Raw genomic sequence first — 20,839 nt, 5'->3', positions numbered from 1 at the left:
TGTGTGCTCATGGATTTTCCAGTGTGTACGCACTTTAACTGGTGAGGTAGAACTTAAAGTAAAGCTTGTCCGGCTGAAGGTTATGTAACTTAAAAGCAGAATTGGTAACTGATCTAATTATGGTGGTGTAGGTTTCAAGGAACATCATGCCAAAAGAGGGTAATATGAATGTATCATTACTGAAACAGAAACAACAGAGTATGAATTGAATTATATGTTGTTGTGAAGAGTGTCAGTTTATCCATTGTAGCTTGATAAATTCTTTAAGACAGAAAAAAAACATTCTAAATCTATTAACTATTTTCACCAAACATTTGTCCGCATAAGCTACACAGTAGGCTTGTTTTTCTTGTTTTGTTTTGGTTTTTTGTTTGTTTGTTTGTTGTTTTTTTCCATCTGTAGTGGGCATAGCTCAGCACTATTTTCTTTGTTCTGCTGGAACATTGATTTATTAAATTTGCTGGTGTTCTTGGATTTTATTCAAGCCATTTGGTATTTGTGTATCACCAGATATATATGAATGAATTCAGAGTAACTGTCTCAGTTGTGACACACACACACACACACACACCATATATATATATATATGTATATATTATTATATATATATATATATATATATATATATTCTTCTGAAATATGACAGCTCAGCTCAGTGTTTTAGCATGTGCTCTGTATGTTTTAGTATGTGACAAAGCCAAAACAGCAGAGATGTGTGAAAGACTTGGAATAGAAATGTGCATGTTGCAAAATATTATTTAAAGACATTGTTTAACAAGGACTGGCCTTCCCCTAGATGTAAGCTTTCCAGTCATTTCATTTCAAAAAGGAAGACTATTTTTCCTATAATTTTTTTTGTTTTGGACACGCTACATTGTTGACAAGTGTTGTTTGATTTCAGAGAAAGTATTTCAGAGAAATGAAGAAAAGGTTATGTTTAACATAATTTTGAACGCACATTCAGATTATGGATAAAACTATAACAATAAAAGTGCAAACACCCAGTTTGAATGACTGATATCTGATTTTTGAAAAAAAGACTTGTGGCATAGCTGTGCTTGTTTTGAATGACTGAGGAAGTGAGTTATATGCCTGCTACAGTTTTGATGCTGTGTTTGCTCTTGTTGTGTAGCATCAGTATAGAGAGAACAGATATTAGACTTCTCCATTAGATGCATTTTGAATTTATTTTAGAGAATATCTTAGTAGTAATTTGAAAGTTTCCCAGGCATGAATGATCATCATCATGCCATCTTGTGGAGACGTCCAGTTGTGTGGAAAATTGAACCTGGAAAATGTGTTATTTCATACATGAAAGAAATCAGAGATATATCCAAATAGTATAGTTGATTTGTGAATGTGGGAGAGTAAAACAAAGGCCAAACGTTTGACCTTGAGCACACAAAAGTCAAGTACAAAGATAATATAGAATTTTACATCCATGCTTATTGTGTGTGCAAAGATACTGTGATGTGAGTGAGTTTTCATACACACTATGACAGTAATCTGTGGTTCTCTCACACACACAGAGTTCTATGCACTTTGGATTAATGGTGCAGACTACCTAAAATGTTTACTTTAAAAATGTGACCAGTATATAGGAACAAAGAGTCATGTTTAGAGAACAAGGAATATTATGGATATTTGATACAGTATAAAGCAAAATCAAATTTCCTAAACAAATCAAACCATTTTAAAACAAAATAAAATCGTAAGGTTATTGTAGAATACGGAAGTTAGAAATGTGAATTCAGTTGTAAACTGATGCGACTCATGATAACACAAACAATACATTTAATGGTACATACACTCAACTTCAATAGCCATAATTATGCTTTGGAGATTCAAGGTTTTGTCTGCAAATTGTTTGCAAGAAGAAAAACTGAGGGTGTTGATTTATGATACATAGTCCTACCCTCAACTGCTCACAAACTATTGTCGGATTTTCTCCCCGTTTGTAATATTTGTAAGTTATCTGGAACTGATTTTCAAGATCACTTTAGAAATTAAGGACACATCTGGAATAATGACATAGTTTTGATTTATTGATTTGACTCTTTTTCGGTCTTTAAAATATTTTCTGACATTGTGTATTTTAAAGGATAACTGTATTAAAACATTACTGACACCATTAAGAAGAGACTGAATTGTGTTTTTAAAAAGAAAGAAAAAAATTAGAATAGTGTGCATGTGATAACTGTCGTCAGTGTTGAATTTTTGTGTTGTTTTTAGATTCTTTGAAAAAAAAGTTTATTGTTGTTTGATGAGAGGAAGTTGACATCTATGATGTACTGAAAACACTTTGTGAAAAAGAAATCCAAAACGCATTTCAAAATAAGATTAAGAATTTGATGCTGCATTCAAATATTTTATGATTTTCAAGCCAGTACATAATGATAAGTGAATGGTTTAATCTTTTGCATTTCTGTGAAACTTTTGCGTCTTCCTTGTATTTTTGTTGGTCGTTGTTTGCTTTTTCATGGTGTTAAGGCAGCATTGCTTTATATATATATATATATATATATATATATATAATATATATATATGTATGTTCATGTCAGAAGAGACTGCCATAGACCGTAAAAAACAAGAAAAAAAAAAACCCACTGTAAATGTCATTGTGCATTCATTCATGTGCCTTTTCTTTCACAGCATAAGCTCGCTTTCCATCATTTCTTTCTTGTTGTGTTTTTTTTCCTCTTCCCCTTTGCAGTGTAAAAACAAATACTCCGTCCCTTCCCAGAATTCCCCTTACCTCCCGGCCACCCAGCCCACCCCCAGCCGGCCGCCATGAGAGACCCCAGTCAGGGCGGGGCCGACGAGCCATCACCTCATCCACACGAAAACCATCGGCTGCTGTTTCCGTCAGCGGACCAGCCATGGTAAGTTTTCTGCTTTACTCTGATTTTCCTCACTCCGTCCTGGTGTGAATGGGAACATGACTTAGGTTGCTGAATACCACTCTTTTGTGTCCTTGGGGAAAGACGCTATACTCTTGATTTTCTTCACTTCGTCCTGGTATGAATGGGAACATGACTTAGGTTGCTGAATACCACTCTTTTGTGTCCTGGGGGAAAGACGCAATACTCTTGATTTTCTTCACTCCGTCTTGGTGTGACTTAGGTTGCTGAATACCACTCTTTTGTGTCCTTGGGGAAAGACACTTTACTCTGATTTTCTTCACTCCGTCCTGGTGTGAATGGGAACATGACTTAGGTTTCTGAATACCACTCTTTTGTGTTCTTGGGGAAAGATGCAATACTCTTGATTTTCTTCACTCCGTCCTGGTGTGAATGGGAACATGACTTAGGTTTCTGAATACTACTCTTTTGTGTTCTTGGGGAAAGACGCAATACTCTTGATTTTCTTCACTCTGTCCTGGTGTGAATGGGAACATGACTTAGGTTTCTGAATACTATTCTTTTGTGTCCTTTGGGAAAGACGCTATACTCTTGATTTTCTTCACTCCGTCCTGGTGTGAATGGGAACATGACTTAGGTTTCTGAATACTACTCTTTTGTGTCCTTTGGGAAAGACGCTATACTCTTGATTTTCTTCACTCCATCCTGGTGTGAATGGGTACCTGACTTAGGTTTCTGAATACCACTCTTTTGTGTTTTTGGGGAAAGACGCTTTTCTCTTGATTTCTTCACTCCTTCCTGGGGTGAATGGTTTCTTTACTTAGATTTCTGAATACCACTCTTTTGTGTTTTGGGGGAAAGACGCTTTACTCTTGATTTCCCTGACTCCATCCTGGTATGTGAATGGGAACTTGTATTAGATGGAGGAAGGTTTCTGTCAGAAGACGGGCTCAGGACTGGTGATGATGAAGGGGAAAAAATCCATTGGGGATGAAAGTTGAATGTGGGAGTTTTTTTTTATTTTTATTATATTGATTTCTATATTGGCATTTGACTTTTCTTTTCTTTGTTTTACTTTGTTTCATTATTAAGACATGTACTTCAGTTAAGGAGCCCCTTGGCTTAAAAAAAAAAAAAAAAAAAAAAAAAAATATATATATATATATATATATATATAAATTTTACTAATTGAATTATTCAGCCTGACATAAAATGCATCAAAAGCACTTTTGTTGTGATCTAGGATTGAAGCTGTTGTTTGAAAGAATAAGTATTGGTTTATGATAAAACTTACTGATTTTGGTCACAATTTTTCTGGGGATTTAAAAATCTGCGACTCAGTCATAACAGGCCACTATATCACAGCAAATTCATGGGTCTTTTTTGTTTTGTTTTGTTTTTCTTTTTAGAGTAAATGAGGGGAATATATGTTATGCATGAAAGAGAAGCATTCGCTTCTCAAAACACAGAAGGAAGAGTATAACCATGACTCACACTATAATTTTCTTTTCTACAGAATTAATGTGAATGTGGTAACTTTGAATGTGTTTTGTTTTTTTTCTACCAAATAAAAGGAGGGTTTCCTGCATGTAGACATTTTATCAGATTTTTTTTTTTTTTTTTTTTTTATAGAAAAAAAGGAGGATGGAAAGCATGCTACTTACGTAAAATTTTGTTTTGTTTTGTTTGTTTGTTTGTTTGTTCAGAACAAAGATGGGCAGGCAGTGAACGGCCATGCAGAAGGGTTGTCACTACAGGGAATGACGGTGCACGGAGCGCAGGGAGCCATCCAGAACTCTGAGAACCCCAGTGAACCCGTCCAGAAACCTCGACGGGTGGGTTCCTCTTCCACCACTAACCAACGTTAGATACGTGTTCTGTTCTCTGTGTGTATGGAAGTTGTACTGGTAGCTAGGAGTGTTTGTTTAGTTTTCCTTGCAGTGTTGCAGACTGGTTTCTGTGTGTGTGTGTGTGTGTGTCTGTGTGTGTGTGGTTATGAAGAAACTTAAGGATCTGAATGTGTAGTGGTTGAGGTTGAACACTTCACGGATATTTGGATAGGCAAAGAAACGAATGCATGCACTCATGCACTCATATACACACTACACACACACACGTATGCACACATAAACACACACATACACACTTAATCTGTCTCATTTTTGAATGAACATTAAAATCAAATTGAACACACTCAGTTTCTGACCCAGAGATTTTGGTAGAAAAAACTAAGAAGTGTCTGGTGTTTTTCTGCTGTTTTTTTTGTTTGTTTGTTTGTTTGTTTTTGGTGTGTTTTTGTGTGTGTGTTGTTTTTTTGTTGTTGTTTTCATTGTCTGTGTGTGTGTGTGTGTGTGTGTGTGAGTGGAGGTGGGGGTGCGGGGGGGAGGTGGGGTAGTGGATGAGGTATGTGAGTGTATGCATGCCTACACTGTGGGAGCAACAGGATATTGGAACGTATATATATATATATATATCTTTGTATATATGTGTGTGGGGTTGGGGGTGGGAGATATGAGCGTATGTGTGTGTGCTTGTACAAGTAAGTGTTCATCTCTGTGAGTGTGTGTGTGTGTGTATTTGTGTGTGTGTGTGTGTGCTGTGGAAGCTGCAATACGTAGACTAGAAATGAGTGTGTGAAGGAGGGGGGTAGAGGAGGTGCAGGGTAATGTGTGTGGTGTGTGTGTGTGTGTGTTGGAGCTCATGTACGTTTATATGTATTTGACTGTGCTTTCATATCTGTGAAACTGCAAGTTTGGTGCATATCTGTTATGCATGTGTGGGTGTATGTGTGAATGTGTGTCTTCATGTTTTACATTTATTTGCTTATTTATCATCATTGCTGTTTTTTTTTGTTTTGTTTTTTTGTTGTTTTTTTTGTGTGTGTGTGTTTTTTTTAATATATATATTATTATTATTATTATTATTATTACTACTACCTTTTTCTATATTATATTATTATTTATTTATTTATGTAAGCTTATCTATTATTTATTCCCCTTTTTTTTTCTTTTCTTTTTTTTTCTCAAGGCCTGACTAAGCACGTTGGGTTACGCTGCTGGTCAGGCATCTGCTTGGCAGATGTGGTGTAGCGTATATGGTTTTGTCTGAACACAGTGACGCCTCCTTGAGCTACTGAAACTGAAACTGAAAACTGTATCTCCACACTCTATTTCTTATTCTGTCCCTTTGTTTATTCCTTTTCCTCCTCTCCCCCTCCCTCCTTTTTGGTTTTGTTTATTTTCCTCCTGTCCTCCCTCCCCTCCTTTTTAACTTTGGAATTCTATTTAAAGCAGATGTGGTTTGGCAGAAATGGGTCAATCTGCCTGCTTTGACTCGTAATTGAAACTGAAACAATAACTCCCTTGCTGTTTAAAGTCTTTAACACTGTCTCTGCCCTACCCTATTCAAGACACTGGTATACTACTTGAGTGCAAAAAACAACAACAAAAACAGTGACTCTGTGTGTTGCAGCAATTTGGTCAAATCATTGATGTAAGGGCCATGTTGAACGAGGCAACTCGCATGGCTGCGGAAGAAGGTGTATCAAATGATGTAAGTAAATGTTTTGTTGTTCTTCTTATTTAAGACCCCATATACCATTGGTCTGCTTAGTGTATAAGTATGATATCTGACAAAACAAAAACAGCTGGTGTTTCTACACAATATGAGACATACATTTCATTACTTTTATATTTTATCAGGGTTTTTTTTTTTTTTTTTTTTTGTGGTGTAGGTACTCAAATTTTCCATGTAAGCAAAAGGTGTTTTGTCTGAAAGAAAAAGAAAAAAAAAAGAAAAAAGATTGTGCTTATTCTGATTTGTATTAAGAATTTGCTTCAACATTTTTTTTTTTTTTTTTTTTTTTTTTTTTTTAGTTGCAACATCTGGTGCTGCTTTTCTGCCACCTTTGTCTATCAGGGCAGTGAACGGTTGTGTGTTTATGTGCATACATGGTGGGTAGGTGATGGGTTTGAGTGTGATGAAGGTGTGTGACTGCCAGGTCTTCACTGATTGTATGTATTCTTTACTTGGTAAATTTAGTTTTATTATATACAGTGTCGGTTTGTGCTTAATCATCACTGATTGTAGGTATTCTTTACTTGGTAAATTTAGTTTTATTATATACAGTGTCTGTTTGTGCTTAATCATCACTGATTGTAGGTATTCTTTACTTGGTAAATTTAGTTTTATTATATACAGTGTCTGTTTGTGCTTAATCATCGCTGATCGTAGGTATTCTTTACTTGATGAATTAAGTTTTATTATATTTAATGTCAGTTTGTGCTTAATCATCACTGATTGTAGGTATTCTTTACTTGGTAAATTAAGTTTTATTATATTTAATGTCAGATTGTGCTGAATCATCACTGACTGTAGGTATTCTTTACTTGGTAAATTTAGTTTTATTATATACAGTGTCGGTTTGTGCTTAATCATCACTGATTGTAGGTATTCTTTACTTGGTAAATTTAGTTTTATTATATACAGTGTCGGTTTGTGCTTAATCATCACTGATTGTAGGTATTCTTTACTTGGTAAATTTAGTTTTATTATATACAGTGTCTGTTTGTGCTTAATCATCACTGATTGTAGGTATTCTTTACTTGGTAAATTTAGTTTTATTATATACAGTGTCTGTTTGTGCTTAATCATCGCTGATCGTAGGTATTCTTTACTTGATGAATTAAGTTTTATTATATTTAATGTCAGTTTGTGCTTAATCATCACTGATTGTAGGTATTCTTTACTTGGTAAATTTAGTTTTATTATATACAGTGTCTGTTTGTGCTTAATCATCGCTGATCGTAGGTATTCTTTACTTGATGAATTAAGTTTTATTATATTTAATGTCAGTTTGTGCTTAATCATCACTGACTGTAGGTATTCTTTACTTGGTAAATTTAGTTTTATTATATACAGTGTCGGTTTGTGCTTAATCATCACTGATTGTAGGTATTCTTTACTTGGTAAATTTAGTTTTATTTTTTACAGTGTCGGTTTGTGCTTAATCATCACTGATTGTAGGTATTCTTTACTTGGTAAATTTAGTTTTATTATATTTAATGTCAGTTTGTGCTTAATCATCACTGACTGTAGTTATTCTTTACTTGATGAATTAAGTTTTATTATATTTAATGTCAGTTTGTGCTTAATCATCACTGATTGTAGGTATTCTTTACTTGGTGAATTAAGTTTTATTATATTTAATGTCAGTTTGTGCTTAATCATCACTGATTGTAGGTATTCTTTACTTGATGAATTAAGTTTTATTATATTTAATGTCAGTTTGTGCTTAATCATCACTGATTGTAGGTATTCTTTACTTGGTAAATTTAGTTTTATTATATTTAATGTCAGTTTGTGCTTAATCATCACTGCCTGTAGGTATTCTTTACTTGGTAAATTTAGTTTTATTATATACAGTGTCGGTTTGTGCTTAATCATCACTGATTGTAGGTATTCTTTACTTGATGAATTAAGTTTTATTATATTCAGTATCAGTTTGTGCTGAATCATCACTGACTGTAGGTATTCTTTACTTGATGAATTAAGTTTTATTATATTCAATGTCAGTTTGTGCTGAATCATCACTGATTGTAGGTATCCTCTTCATGGTAAAGTTAATTCTGTCTATAAAAGTGTTAGTGCTTGCTGGTTCATCACTGAGTGTAAGTATTCCTTACATGGTAAATTTGATTTTATTATTATTATGCTGTGTCGGCGTGTTCTTGTTCATCACTGATTGTATGTATTCTCTTCATGGTAAAATTCAGTTCTATGTTTTATTTATTTAGTTAGGTATTTTGTTGTTTTATCATCTGCACAGTTCCAGTGGTGTCATTCCCAAGCCACTCATTCAGACGCCCCCCATACACAGCCACACCAGTATTCGTCTGTCACAGTTTCAGTGGCAGCAGTCTATAGGGCACTGTCAATCTCAGGTCGCCAGGTCACAAACCAGAGGAGACCCAACACTGATGATGAGTTGCTTTGTTGGAGTTCAGTCATGTCCTGTTCTGATTGAGTATCATTATCAGTAGCTCAAGGAGGCGTCACGATGCCTGACCAGCAGTGTAACCCAACGCGCTTAGTCAGGCCTTGAGAAAAAAAACAACAACATAAAATAAAATAAAATTAAATATTTTTTAAGAATGATGATAATAATGATAGATTATAATAATAAATTATAATAATAAAAATAATAAATAAATGAATGAGTAATAATGGTAATAATAATAATTATTATGGTATTTATTAAGTGCAAAATCTTGATGAAATCAACTCTAATTAAACTAAACATGACACCACTTACCAAGCCCCCAACTGACAACAATAATCGCTTTGGCATGGAGAGAGACGGAGTGAATATCCCCTACAGAGTGGAGACCGCCACCATGCGCCTCTTATCAACATTCCCCCATGAATCTGCTGACACAAAAGATTTGGACAGAACTCTCCCCCCACACATTTTTTGGCTTCTTTCTTTCTTTCTTTCTTTTCTCTTAAAAAAAACAACAACAAAAAACACATTTGAAGACTTGAAAGAGTGTGACTATGGGTGGTGGTTGTGTTTCAGGATCGGATGTTAAAACCACTGGGAGGTTACATGGGCTACAGCAGTGAATGGAGGGACCTGGCACAAACCATTAGTCGTGTATGTACCTGGTGTGCCACTGTGTGTGTGTTTGTGTGTGTGTGTGTGAGAGAGAGAGAGAGAGAGAGTGTGTGTGTGTGTGTGTGGAATGATGCAAATCACTCACAAATCATTTGCTTGTAAAAGTTGATCTTGTGTCCCAAAGCAAAGTACCTTACAGTGATGCCTTGGTCATTGTGTGTGTGTGTCGGTCTGTCTGTCTGTCTGTGCACTTGTTTGGGTGTGTGTGAACAGAAGATGACTTTTGACTGGCTCCATAGTGTACATCAATCATGATAATTATTCTGAATGTTTCATAGTTCATTTAGAAACAATAAACCTAGCTGGGCTGGTGCTTGTCATAGATACAAGATGATGAACATTGTGTTTATTGATAAGTACATTGTACTTATTTTACATGTAAATATTGTTCATATATATTTTTACATGCTTGTTGCAGGATATCTACTTGCAAAATCCGAATGTAAGATGGGACGACATTATAGGTCTGGATGAAGCAAAGAGATTGATGAAAGAGTCTGTAGTTTACCCAGTCAAGGTAACTGGTTTGTTTTCACTATTTACCTTTGATTTAAGGTATGCTTCTCAATGTTTGACTTTTGTTGATGAAGTGTGAAAGTGTTCACTGTTTACCTTTGATTTAAGGTATGCTTCTCAATGTTTGACTTTTGTTGATGAAGTGTGAAAGTGTTCACTGTTTACCTTTGATTTAAGGTATGCTTCTCAATGTTTGACTTTTGTTGGTGAAGTGTGAAAGTGTTCACTGTTTACCTTTGATTTAAGGTATGCTTCTCAATGTTTGACTTTAGTTGATAAAGTGTGAAAGTGTTCACTGTTTACCTTTGATTTAAGGTATGCTTCTCAATGTTTGACTTTTGTTGGTGAAGTGTGAAAGTGTTCACTGTTTACCTTTGATTTAAGGTATGCTTCTCAATGTTTGACTTTTGTTGGTGAAGTGTGAAAGTGTTCGCTGTTTACCTTTGATTTAAGGTATGCTTCTCAATGTTTGACTTTTGTTGGTGAAGTGTGAAAGTGATTTTGCAGGCAGTAATTTAGGCTGAACTAATGTAATGTTTTCATCGAGGGGCTAGCAAACCCTTCTCTGTCAGCCTCTGTCACAGTGTATGTCTCTGTCTCTCTTTTGCTCATGTTTTCTCTCTTTTCTCCTTCTCTCTGTGTCTCCAATGTACAGACACACTCACACGCATATGCAAGTATGTATGTGCATACCTGTAAAGAATGGACACTCGTTTCTGATACACTGAGAAGGCAATGTTGTGCAAGGAAATTTGCATTGCAAAACCAACTTCCATCTTTTTTTTCTTTTTTTCTGTTAAGGAAATTTCTATGATCGAAGCAGTTTTACAAAACAATACAGTGCATTAGAATACAACACATTACAATACAAAGCAACACAAGGCATCTTTATCAGTCCATCATGAAATTGTGATAATCTTACAACACAGTACAATGCATTAGAATACAACACATTACAATACAAAACAACACAAGGCATCTTTATCAGTCCATCATGAAATTGTGATAATCTTACAACACAGTACAGTGCATTAGAATACAACACATTACAATACAAAGCAACACAAGGCATCTTTATCAGTCCATCATGAAATTGTGCTAATCTTACAACACAGTACAGTGCATTAGAATACAATACATTACAATACAAAGCAACACAAGGCATCTTTATCAATCCATCATGAAATTGTGATAACCTGGGGTTAAAGATTCACCACAGTAGCATGCACCTTGATGTTAATTGTGCGCCTGTGTTTGTCGTAACTGTGATACATATGTGACTGGAGATGAATTTCATTTTTTATTATGGAATGCTTAAAATTTGCAGATTTTCTGAATGAGTACGTTCCAAAGAAATATATCTGATTCTGAAATCAATTTTTGCAGTTTGTTGAAAGCAGGGAGGACAGTGTGTTTGAAAGTAGGGAAATTCTTTAAAATGTGAAAGATTACAAGATGATATTATTGTTTATCTGTCTGTTTTTATCACCTGTTTCATGTTTCAGTTGTTTATATTTTGGTTTTGGTGTATACCAATGATTTTATTTTATATCCTGCTAACAGGGGTCAAAGGATGAAATATTCATATCCTCCCAACAGGGGTCAAAGGATGAAATATTCATATCCTCCCAACAGGGGTCAGAGGATGAAATATTAATAACCCTCCCAACAGGGGTCAAAGGATGAAATATTCATATCCTCCCAACAGAGATCAGAGGATGAAATATTAATAACCCTCCCAACAGGGGTCAAAGGATGAAATATTCATAATCCTCCCAACAGAGATCAGAGGATGAAATATTAATAACCCTCCCAACAGGGATCAGAGGATGAAATATTCATAATCCTCCCAACAGAGATCAGAGGATGAAATATTAATAACCCTCCCAACAGGGGTCAAAGGATGAAATATTCATAATCCTCCCAACAGAGATCAGAGGATGAAATATTAATAACCCTCCCAACAGGGATCAGAGGATGAAATATTAATAACCCTCCCAACAGGGATCAGAGGATGAAATATTAATAACCCTCCCAACAGGGATCAGAGGATGAAATATTAATAACCCTCCCAACAGAGATCAGAGGATGAAATATTAATAACCCTCCCAACAGGGATCAGAGGATGAAATATTCATAACCCTCCCAACAGGGATCAGAGGATGAAATATTCATAACCCTCCCAACAGGGATCAGAGGATGAAATATTAATAACCCTCCCAACAGGGGTCAGAGGATGAATATACCCTCCCAACAGGGATCAGAGGATGAAATATTCATAACCCTCCCAACAGGGATCAGAGGATGAATATACCCTCCCAACAGAGATCAGAGGATGAAATATTCATAATCCTTCCAACAGGGATCAGAGGATGAAATATTCATAATCCTCCGAACAGGGGTCAGAGGATGAAATATTCATAACCCTCCCAACAGGGGTCAGAGGATGAAATATTCATAATCCTCCCAACAGGGATCAGAGGATGAAATATTAATAACCCTCCCAACAGGGATCAGAGGATGAAATATTCATAATCCTCCCAACAGGGGTCAAAGGATGAAATATTCATAATCCTCCCAACAGGGGTCAGAGGATGAATATACCCTCCCAACAGGGATCAGAGGATGAAATATTCATAATCCTCCCAACAGGGGTCAAAGGATTAAACATTCGTATCCTCCCAACAGGGGTCAGAGGATGAAACATTGATGACTGTTGTTTTGTCCAGTACCCCCAGCTGTTCCAAGGCATCCTGTCCCCGTGGAAAGGAGTGTTGCTGTATGGCCCCCCGGGTACAGGGAAGACCCTGCTGGCCAAAGCCGTGGCCACAGAGTGCAACACCACCTTCTTCAACATCTCCGCCTCCACCATCGTCAGCAAGTGGAGGGGCGACTCGGAGAAACTGGTCAGGGTAGGTTGAGATGAAAGTGACAGTGGCCTTTTTTTTTAGGGTGGAGGTGGTGGTGGTGGGGCAGATGAGAGACTTTGTCTTGTATCGGAGTGTGCCCTGAAAATTGGCCAAACAGAGCAAACCAGTAGGCCCAGTTTGCATCAGTTTGATAATCAAACAGGGAGTATAATGTAAACTCTCCATTTTTGTGGGGTGCCTTTTTTTTTTTTATTAAAGGAACTGCATTGATATTGTTAAGAAAGCCATGTGTGTTACTGATACGGCTGTATTCTGTGACAAGGGCGTTAAAATCAGTGAGAATCCTTCTAAACAGTAAATATAAAAAAATCTTTTTTTCCGCTTTTTTTTCCCATTCTTTTCACAGCAGCTGCACCGCAGTTTCCATGGACCAGCCCTACAACAGCACAGTGCACTACCATAGCCGTACTTCTTACACAAAATGAACACATCATCATCAAAACCACACTCAGTCCTCATGAAAATACAGGCAAACAGGTACTCTAGAGGCTAACGCCAGTGAGATTAAGGCACTGAGTGAGAATACAACTGATTGAGAAAGCAAAACTGAACATGCCCATTTTTCTATAGAAATATCTGTACTATCTGAAATATCCAGGAGTTATGCATAAATCTGTACTCAGGGTAAAAGAGTCAGGCTTTTTGCAGGAGGTATTTAATCGTACTGTCATTGCTTCGTTGTGAGTGCAGGTTCTGTTTGAGCTGGCTCGTTTCCACGCTCCCTCCACCATTTTCCTGGATGAACTGGAATCCCTGATGAGTCAGAGAGGATCACAGGGTGGTTCCACGTAAGTCACTGGCCTGCTTACAACTTCAGTTAGTTTGTAAGATTATTATGGCAGAAAAATATAGATAATAGGTAAATGAGTTTCTCTCTTTCTCTCTCTCTCTCTCGTTTATACATGTATACCATCACCAGTGACAATCTGCCTCCAGTGGGACAGCAGTTCGATGACAAATATGGCAGTCTTTATTTTTCTGAATCATGAAAAGAGCTTTCATTGCAGTTGTGTTCCCAGTACAAGACTACATTGTGGGGCGCTGGGGATCAATGCAGAGGAAAAGAAATATGACATTGTAAAAAGTTCTTCCCACAGGATTTTATGACCAAAGTGGGTTCATTGAAAAGGATCTTGACTGACTGTTGCAGTTGCTGTGTTGTTCTCTGCTTGCGTAATGTTTGTAGGTATGCTTCACCCGTTCACTCCATTCAGCACATACAATAATACTCTGTTACCCGATTCGTCCACAGACGCAACGCCTCCATTTGTTCCCAGTCTCACACAGAATAAAGCACAAGATCAGCACTCAATGTTATAAATGTATTAACAAATCTGCCTAAACATTCTGCATTTGGCCGCTGCTCTTTGTCTCCAAACGTCGCACTTGGAAAGAGCTCCCTCTTTTGCCTCATCAGGTCTCTGCACTCAGCTCCTTCAAGTCTGACCTGGACACCTACCTCTTCCCAAAATAGCACCCACCCACCCACCCCCTTTTGCCCCTTCTCCCCTCCCCTACCTCTTCCTGGTCTACGTTTTCTCCAGATTTCTATATACATGAATTTATAAGTTTTGTTTTTTGTCTCTGTGAATAGTAGTTAGACATGCATGTAAATGACTGGTATGTAAGGGCTTTGATTTGTCTCTGCACAAGATTCAGCACTGTATAAAATTCTCTATTATAGTTATGATCATTATTAAAGTTGCTGTATCTTTGATCGGACAGAGAACATGAAGGCAGCCGCCGCATGAAGACAGAGCTGCTGGTTCAGATGGACGGCCTGGCAAAGACAGACGACCTGGTCTTTCTCCTGGCGGCCTCCAACCTGCCATGGTACGGCCGCTGACGCTGGCTTGACATTTCTGAGCACGTGTTTTTGTCTTCTTTTGCTTTCTCTCCTCATCTGTGCTTTCTCCTTTTTTTCTTTTTTTTTTTTCAGCTGGCAGAATTTTTCTTTTCGCTTTTGAAATTGATTTCTAGGATAGAATTCTGAAACTGTTGAAATGATTTCTTCTTCTTTTTTTTTTTTTTTTTTTTTTTGTGGTCATAAAACATAGAAATTTAAATAAATGAAAAATCAGTTCATAGAAATTTCCTATAAGGAAAAAAAAATGCACACATATTTACAGTGCACGTACTTGTCTTTGAAATGTCTGTCAGTGCATGTACTTGTCTGTAAAATGCATACCAATGCATGCATGCATACACGCACACATACATACACACACACACACACACACACACACACACACACACACACACATTTAATGCATCAATATGATTACAGTTAAATCAGTGACATTAGGTTATTTTTATTCCCCTACTCATTTTCATGCATGCACATGCACAGACTTGCACAGGTGTACTCACACACACACACACACACACACACACACACACACACACAGAGTTTGTGTGCATCTGTGTGTGTGTGAAGTTTTCTGTGTGTCAGTAGACTGTCTACAAGGTTTTTTGTGAGTATAAGGGAGAAGGGGAAAAATCTTGTATTTGTAAACATGTTAAAACTCCCATTCATCTGACACTGAGACCAGATCCCAGACCACCCTCCCCCCCACACACACAATTCCCATTCCCTCGCCCACCCAAATGCTCACCTACTTACCAACCTATAAAATGCCTCAACCTGCCATGCCCCCTCCCTCCCAACCCCAGTTGCCACCCCCTGTGGACAACTAACAGCTCTGCCTGGGTTTGAACCCAGGGAGCTGGGCCACGCCATGTTGCAGCAGTTACACACACACATACACTTGGGCCACACCATGTTGCACACACATACACTTGGGCCACGCCATGTTGCAGCAGTTACACACACACACACACTTGGGCCACGCCATGTTGCAGCAGTTACACACACACACACACACACACACACACACACACACACATTCCCATTCCCTTGCCCACCCAAATGTTCACCTACCCACCAACCCATAAAACGCCTCAACCCGCCACGCTCCCCCATGGGGATGCCGGGGGTCTTTCAGTATAAATAGCATCCCCCCCTTCTGGATATTCTGTGGTAGAAATTTCCTCTTTTCTATCACTCTCTTTGTTTCTGCCTTTTTTCTGCCTTCACCATAGTTATTCCCCTTTGTTTTTTCAAGCAAGCCTTGACACTTTTTTCTCTGTTCCGCAGTCTGTGATGTACTATTTGTGCTGTTTTGTTCTGGCGATTAGGCAGTGAGATGTAAACACTGGGATGGGCACTAGCTGCCCATTCTGCAGTTATTTGCCTTTATGGCCTTTTTTATGATTTTCTGTAATCTGGGGATGATAAATTAAGCGGAATGGCTGGCGTCCTCAGCATGGCCTAGTCTCATTTGCCCTAAGGAGCTAAATGGTTAGGATACTATGTAATGAACTGTGTGTTGTGGGTTTGTCTTAGTGTTTTTTGTTGTTGTTTTTTTTAAATAAGACAGTTTTGTGTTGATGCAGTTGAGCATTTGTATGGTTTGACAGTCCTGATATGGCCCTGATATGCGGTTGGCTGGACTCAAAGCAGCTAGAATAAGAATAACCTGCCACGCCCCCTCCCCCTCCCTACCTGTCCCTAACAGCTGTGTGTGGGTTTGAACCTTAGGGAGCTGGACCATGCCATGCTGCGACGGTTAGAGAAGCGGATCCTGGTGGACCTGCCCACCTTCGAGGCCCGGCGGGCCATGTTCTTGCACCACCTGCCCCCGGTCGTCTGCTCCAAGGATGGGGGACTGGAACTCCTGTCAGACCTCGACTATGACATGCTGGGCGTGGTGGGTGGTTATAGTATGGCCATGGTGGTGGACTGTGGGATGATGATGATGGTGATGTGTGTGAGAGAGAGAGAGTGAGAGAGAGGAGTTTATACCTGCTTTTAGTGTTTAACTCTCTCCATACGAACGGCGAAAGAGACGACGTTAACAGCATTTTACCCCAATTACCATCATCAAAATATTGCAAGTGGAAGGCTCTTATACTGAAGAGGTGAATGTTGACAAAGAATACCACAATTCTGACGACAGAAGCTAAAGGTTGGGTCATTCAGACACCCACAGGACATCCGAGGGGTCTGTGTAGAGAAGAGAGGGCTGGCCGTACTGTGGGGGAGGGGACATGGGGTACATGTGCATGCATGTGTTTTTAGTGTGTGTTTTTGTGTGCTTTGTGTCTGTCTGATGTGCTGTTGTAAAGCACTTTGAGAGGTTTGAAAGCAATATGTATGTAGCAGTAGTAATAGTAGTTGTAATGAAAAAAAATGATAATCGAAAGAATAAAAATGGATTGTATTGTATTGTGCTGTATTGCATTGTATTTTGTTGTATTTCATTGTATTATGTTGCATTGTGTGCTGACAGAAAACTGAAGGCTACTCTGGTTCTGACATCAAGCTAGTCTCTAAAGAAGCTGCCATGAGGCCAGTCAGAAAAATATTTGTGGCCCTGGAAAACCACACTGAAGGTAAGTTTGTGTTTGTGCGTGCGTGCGTGCGTGCGTGCGTGCGTGTGTGTGTGTGTGTGTGTGTGTGTGTAAGCAGGCACTCACAAAAACACATTTGGAAAAGACTGTGTGTGTTTATCAGAATCAGAACATTGTCTTGCTCCAACTTATTTGGCAAAAGAAAGCAAAATTAAGCTGAACACTATCTAGTAATTTGCAGCTAAAAGATATATCAGTGTGTGTGTGTGTTCTTTTGTTAAGTGTGGTTTCAGATGAAAATCCACTCCTTCCCCCCTCACGACACCACATCCCATGTGTGTGTGTGTGTGCGTGTGTGAACCAGAATCGGGACATTTTTGCCGTAATAACATAGAATTATTTGGCACAACCAAGCAAAACTGTAATTCAGTCAGTTGCTGCAAAATATATATGCATGTAAGTATGTGTGTATGTGTGCATGCGTGTGTGTGCGTTTGTCGTTTTTTTCTTAGTGATAAAATGAAAACATGTCATTGTGCTTCTTTTTCTGTGCATTTTCAGGAGAAGAACTTCATATAAAACTGGACACGATTCGCACACACGACGTGTTAGCTGCCATCGAAAGAACCAAGCCCTCAGCCAAACTACTAAAAGACAAATACAGTCGCTGGCAAAGAGAATACGAGTCTGTTTAGTGGGGGGGAAAATGGTCCATTGTGTCTTTCTGCTGTGTTCGGTGATCAAAACTGTTTGGGGATCAACTCTCGTGTTTTGTTGTCATCTGTTTATGACATGTCCAGCTGCTGACCAGAATCTTCGACAGTTTTTGACGCGCTTTGTTTTGTGGTTGTGATTGTTATTATTGACTGCTTGGTTGCTTTACAGACCAGTATTGGCATACCATTTTTTACTGGGTATTTAAAAAAAAGAAAAACAAGAGAGACTAAAGGTTGTTGAGAATGGTGGTTTGTAAGGTGAAGTTTTCAGAAATTGAATTTGTCTTGTTGTGATGGAGATTTTCCTAATAAATACTATATATTTAAAAATAAATAAATAAATAAAGAGAGAGAGAGGCTAAGGGTTGCTCAGAGCAGTGGTATGTAAACGTAATTTTTTCAAAAAACTGAATTTGTTTTGTTGTGTGAAATGATGGATTGTCTGACCAAAATCAGGCTTTGTTATTTCCTGCATTTGTTTTCTTTCATGTTATTTTTTTTCTCTAGCACAATATTATTTCTGGATCAGCTGTGTCAAATGAAAATTGAAAAATAAATATAAATACAAGTAGGTGTTTTATCTTTTTTGTAATGTTTCGATCATCAGCATCATCACTGTTCTTTTTATGAAAAATTATTTCAGTTCAGCTCTTCTTTCACAGCCTCTGAAGGTGGCCTTAGTGTTTGCTTTTCATTTTTTGTTATTTTATTTTGATAGTAATGTAGTATAAATCCTTGTAACAGTTTTGGTGACATTAGCTATCAACATATTGCTAGGATAAATCTTCATGAAGACTGACTTTGCTATCGTTTTATTGCTTGGCTAAATTCTTGTGAAGGTGTTGGTGACTATTGTTTAATTGCTGGAATAAATCTTTGTGAAGGCTTTGTTGACTAAGCTGTTGTTTTGTGGCCAGGATAAGAAACTTGTGAAGGCTTTGATGATAGCAATCCCTCTGGGATTCAGGGTGGAGAGACACTGTGGGGATTTACATTCCCACTGCCATACTCCCTCAATCTGCTTGTACAAGCTTTGGCATTTGCTATAACAAGCAAGGAGGGAGATAGTTGGCAGTGTCAAGCTGAATCAAGATGATGATTTATTAACATTTTTATACTGCCAGAGCCTAAAATTAAAGCTATTCTGGCAGTAAAAAACAATCAAGAGAAAAGCTACTCAACACCACTGTTGAAAGACTGACACAAATACTGTAACATAGTTTGGTTTGGTGCTCTATTTGGGAGCTGGAAGGAGGGCGGAGATTACAACCAGACACATGATAGGGTATATAGACAGTGTCTGAGAAAAAGAAAATGAAAACAAATTGTTCTGTTATGAAGACTTTGAAAACATGCAAGATGACAACTCAACCAGCCATTGTACAGCATACTCCAGGACCTGGCCTGCCTCGTTGAACTGCCTGATGCAATTACATATTTACATCACGATCTTCTGTGAACTCCGTCCAAGATATGTATCTGTGTCATCAATGTTTATGTCAAACGAAATCTCATTGCCTGTGTAAGTGCAAGTGAAATAGCTGTTGGGACTGGGAGTGAAAGGAAATCTCATTGAATGTGTACATGTGTGCAAATGAAATAACTTCAGGGATGTCACTTTATTTTCCTTGTGTATTTATTCTGGGGTATGTTAGCCCATCCACCACCTTATCTCCTACTCTTCTCCAAGATCATGTGTGAATTTACCTGACAGACATTGTAACAAACAAGAATGCACAAGATCCCATCGTTTTTGCCCCCTTTCTCTCCATTCCCCCGCCCCCAACCCCAGGACATAGAGTTTTTCAGTTGTTTATTGGCCAGAGTGTTGATTCGTGTGTGTGTGTGTGTGTGTACACTTCATTCCTTAGCAGTGTATGCATCATATCTGACATATTTGTGGATCATTCTTATCCAGATTGGGTTCAAACTGTTCAAGAGGACATTTTTGTGACAGTCCTGATGCTGGATGTATGCTCTGAATTTGAATGTAAAGATTTCTTTCCCCTGGAAGTTTAAAATCAAAGAATGCATTTTGACACTTTAGTAGAATTTCCGTAAGCAGAAAGAGTGGTCTTTGATTGATTTCTTTTTCTTTTTTTTTTCTTTATTAAAAAAAAATTATATATATATATATATATAATGTAATTGGTGCTATTTGATTGGACTAGGAAGAGTATATATGATCCAGATTTTACACCAAAAAAAAATATATGTATGTGTATATATACATATATCTAAGGGTTGCCTTTAAAGGGAATAAACTGACCTATTTTGTCCATGTCTGTATGTTTCGTCTATGTTATGAAAAACTTGTGGAGTACGTATATAGCTTGAGTTCGTTGACTGTTTTGATTTATGTGAGTGTTCTTTTGTGTGTGTACCCCAGTGTGTATATATTGAACTTACCAGATGATTTAGGCTTTAAATATCTGTGTTCTGACCGATACTGCTGCTGCTCATACAAAATGGAAAACTTGGCCCCCATTTATATCACTGTGCAATGGTGTATACTGTACACTTTGATTTTTCTTTTTATTGGAAAAGAATAAATCTTAGTGTCTGGTCTTTGTTATATTTGACAGTTTTCTTCTTTTTTTTTCTTCCCAATATCCAGTTTTTGTATTTTTTGGTTCTGATCCAAATTTCCTTTTCAGTATCTAAGTTTGTAAAACCAGAAATCAACAAAATGTTTTTTCACTGGCTTTTTATTTCTTTTTTTTTTAT

At 37.6% G+C, this 20,839-nt stretch overlaps 1 protein-coding gene across 8 annotated transcripts in view; it reads left to right on the top strand.

Moving 5' to 3' along the window:
* Positions 1–20,839, top strand: part of LOC143296918 (katanin p60 ATPase-containing subunit A-like 2) — a 48,585-nt gene extending 27,746 nt beyond the window's left edge. For 5 of the 8 annotated variants that reach the window (XM_076608932.1, XM_076608934.1, XM_076608930.1 and 2 more), the window contains 11 exons: positions 2,714–2,882; positions 4,568–4,696; positions 6,333–6,413; positions 9,439–9,516; positions 9,956–10,054; positions 12,783–12,965; positions 13,674–13,771; positions 14,709–14,816; positions 16,585–16,753; positions 17,336–17,438; positions 17,958–20,839. In XM_076608932.1, coding sequence (XP_076465047.1) covers positions 2,714–2,882; positions 4,568–4,696; positions 6,333–6,413; positions 9,439–9,516; positions 9,956–10,054; positions 12,783–12,965; positions 13,674–13,771; positions 14,709–14,816; positions 16,585–16,753; positions 17,336–17,438; positions 17,958–18,091 — 1,351 coding nt within the window. In that variant the 3' untranslated portion in view covers positions 18,092–20,839. The remainder of the gene's footprint in view (positions 1–2,713; positions 2,883–4,567; positions 4,697–6,332; positions 6,414–9,438; positions 9,517–9,955; positions 10,055–12,782; positions 12,966–13,673; positions 13,772–14,708; positions 14,817–16,584; positions 16,754–17,335; positions 17,439–17,957) is intronic. The other 3 variants (XM_076608936.1, XM_076608935.1, XM_076608931.1) reach the window with 1 other exon arrangement.

The sequence above is a fragment of the Babylonia areolata genome, chromosome 22, assembly GCF_041734735.1.
Source record: "Babylonia areolata isolate BAREFJ2019XMU chromosome 22, ASM4173473v1, whole genome shotgun sequence".
NCBI classification, from domain to species: Eukaryota; Metazoa; Mollusca; class Gastropoda; order Neogastropoda; family Buccinidae; genus Babylonia; species Babylonia areolata.
The sequence above is the reverse complement of the archived record's forward strand: the minus strand, read 5'-3'. Positions and strand labels throughout refer to the sequence as shown.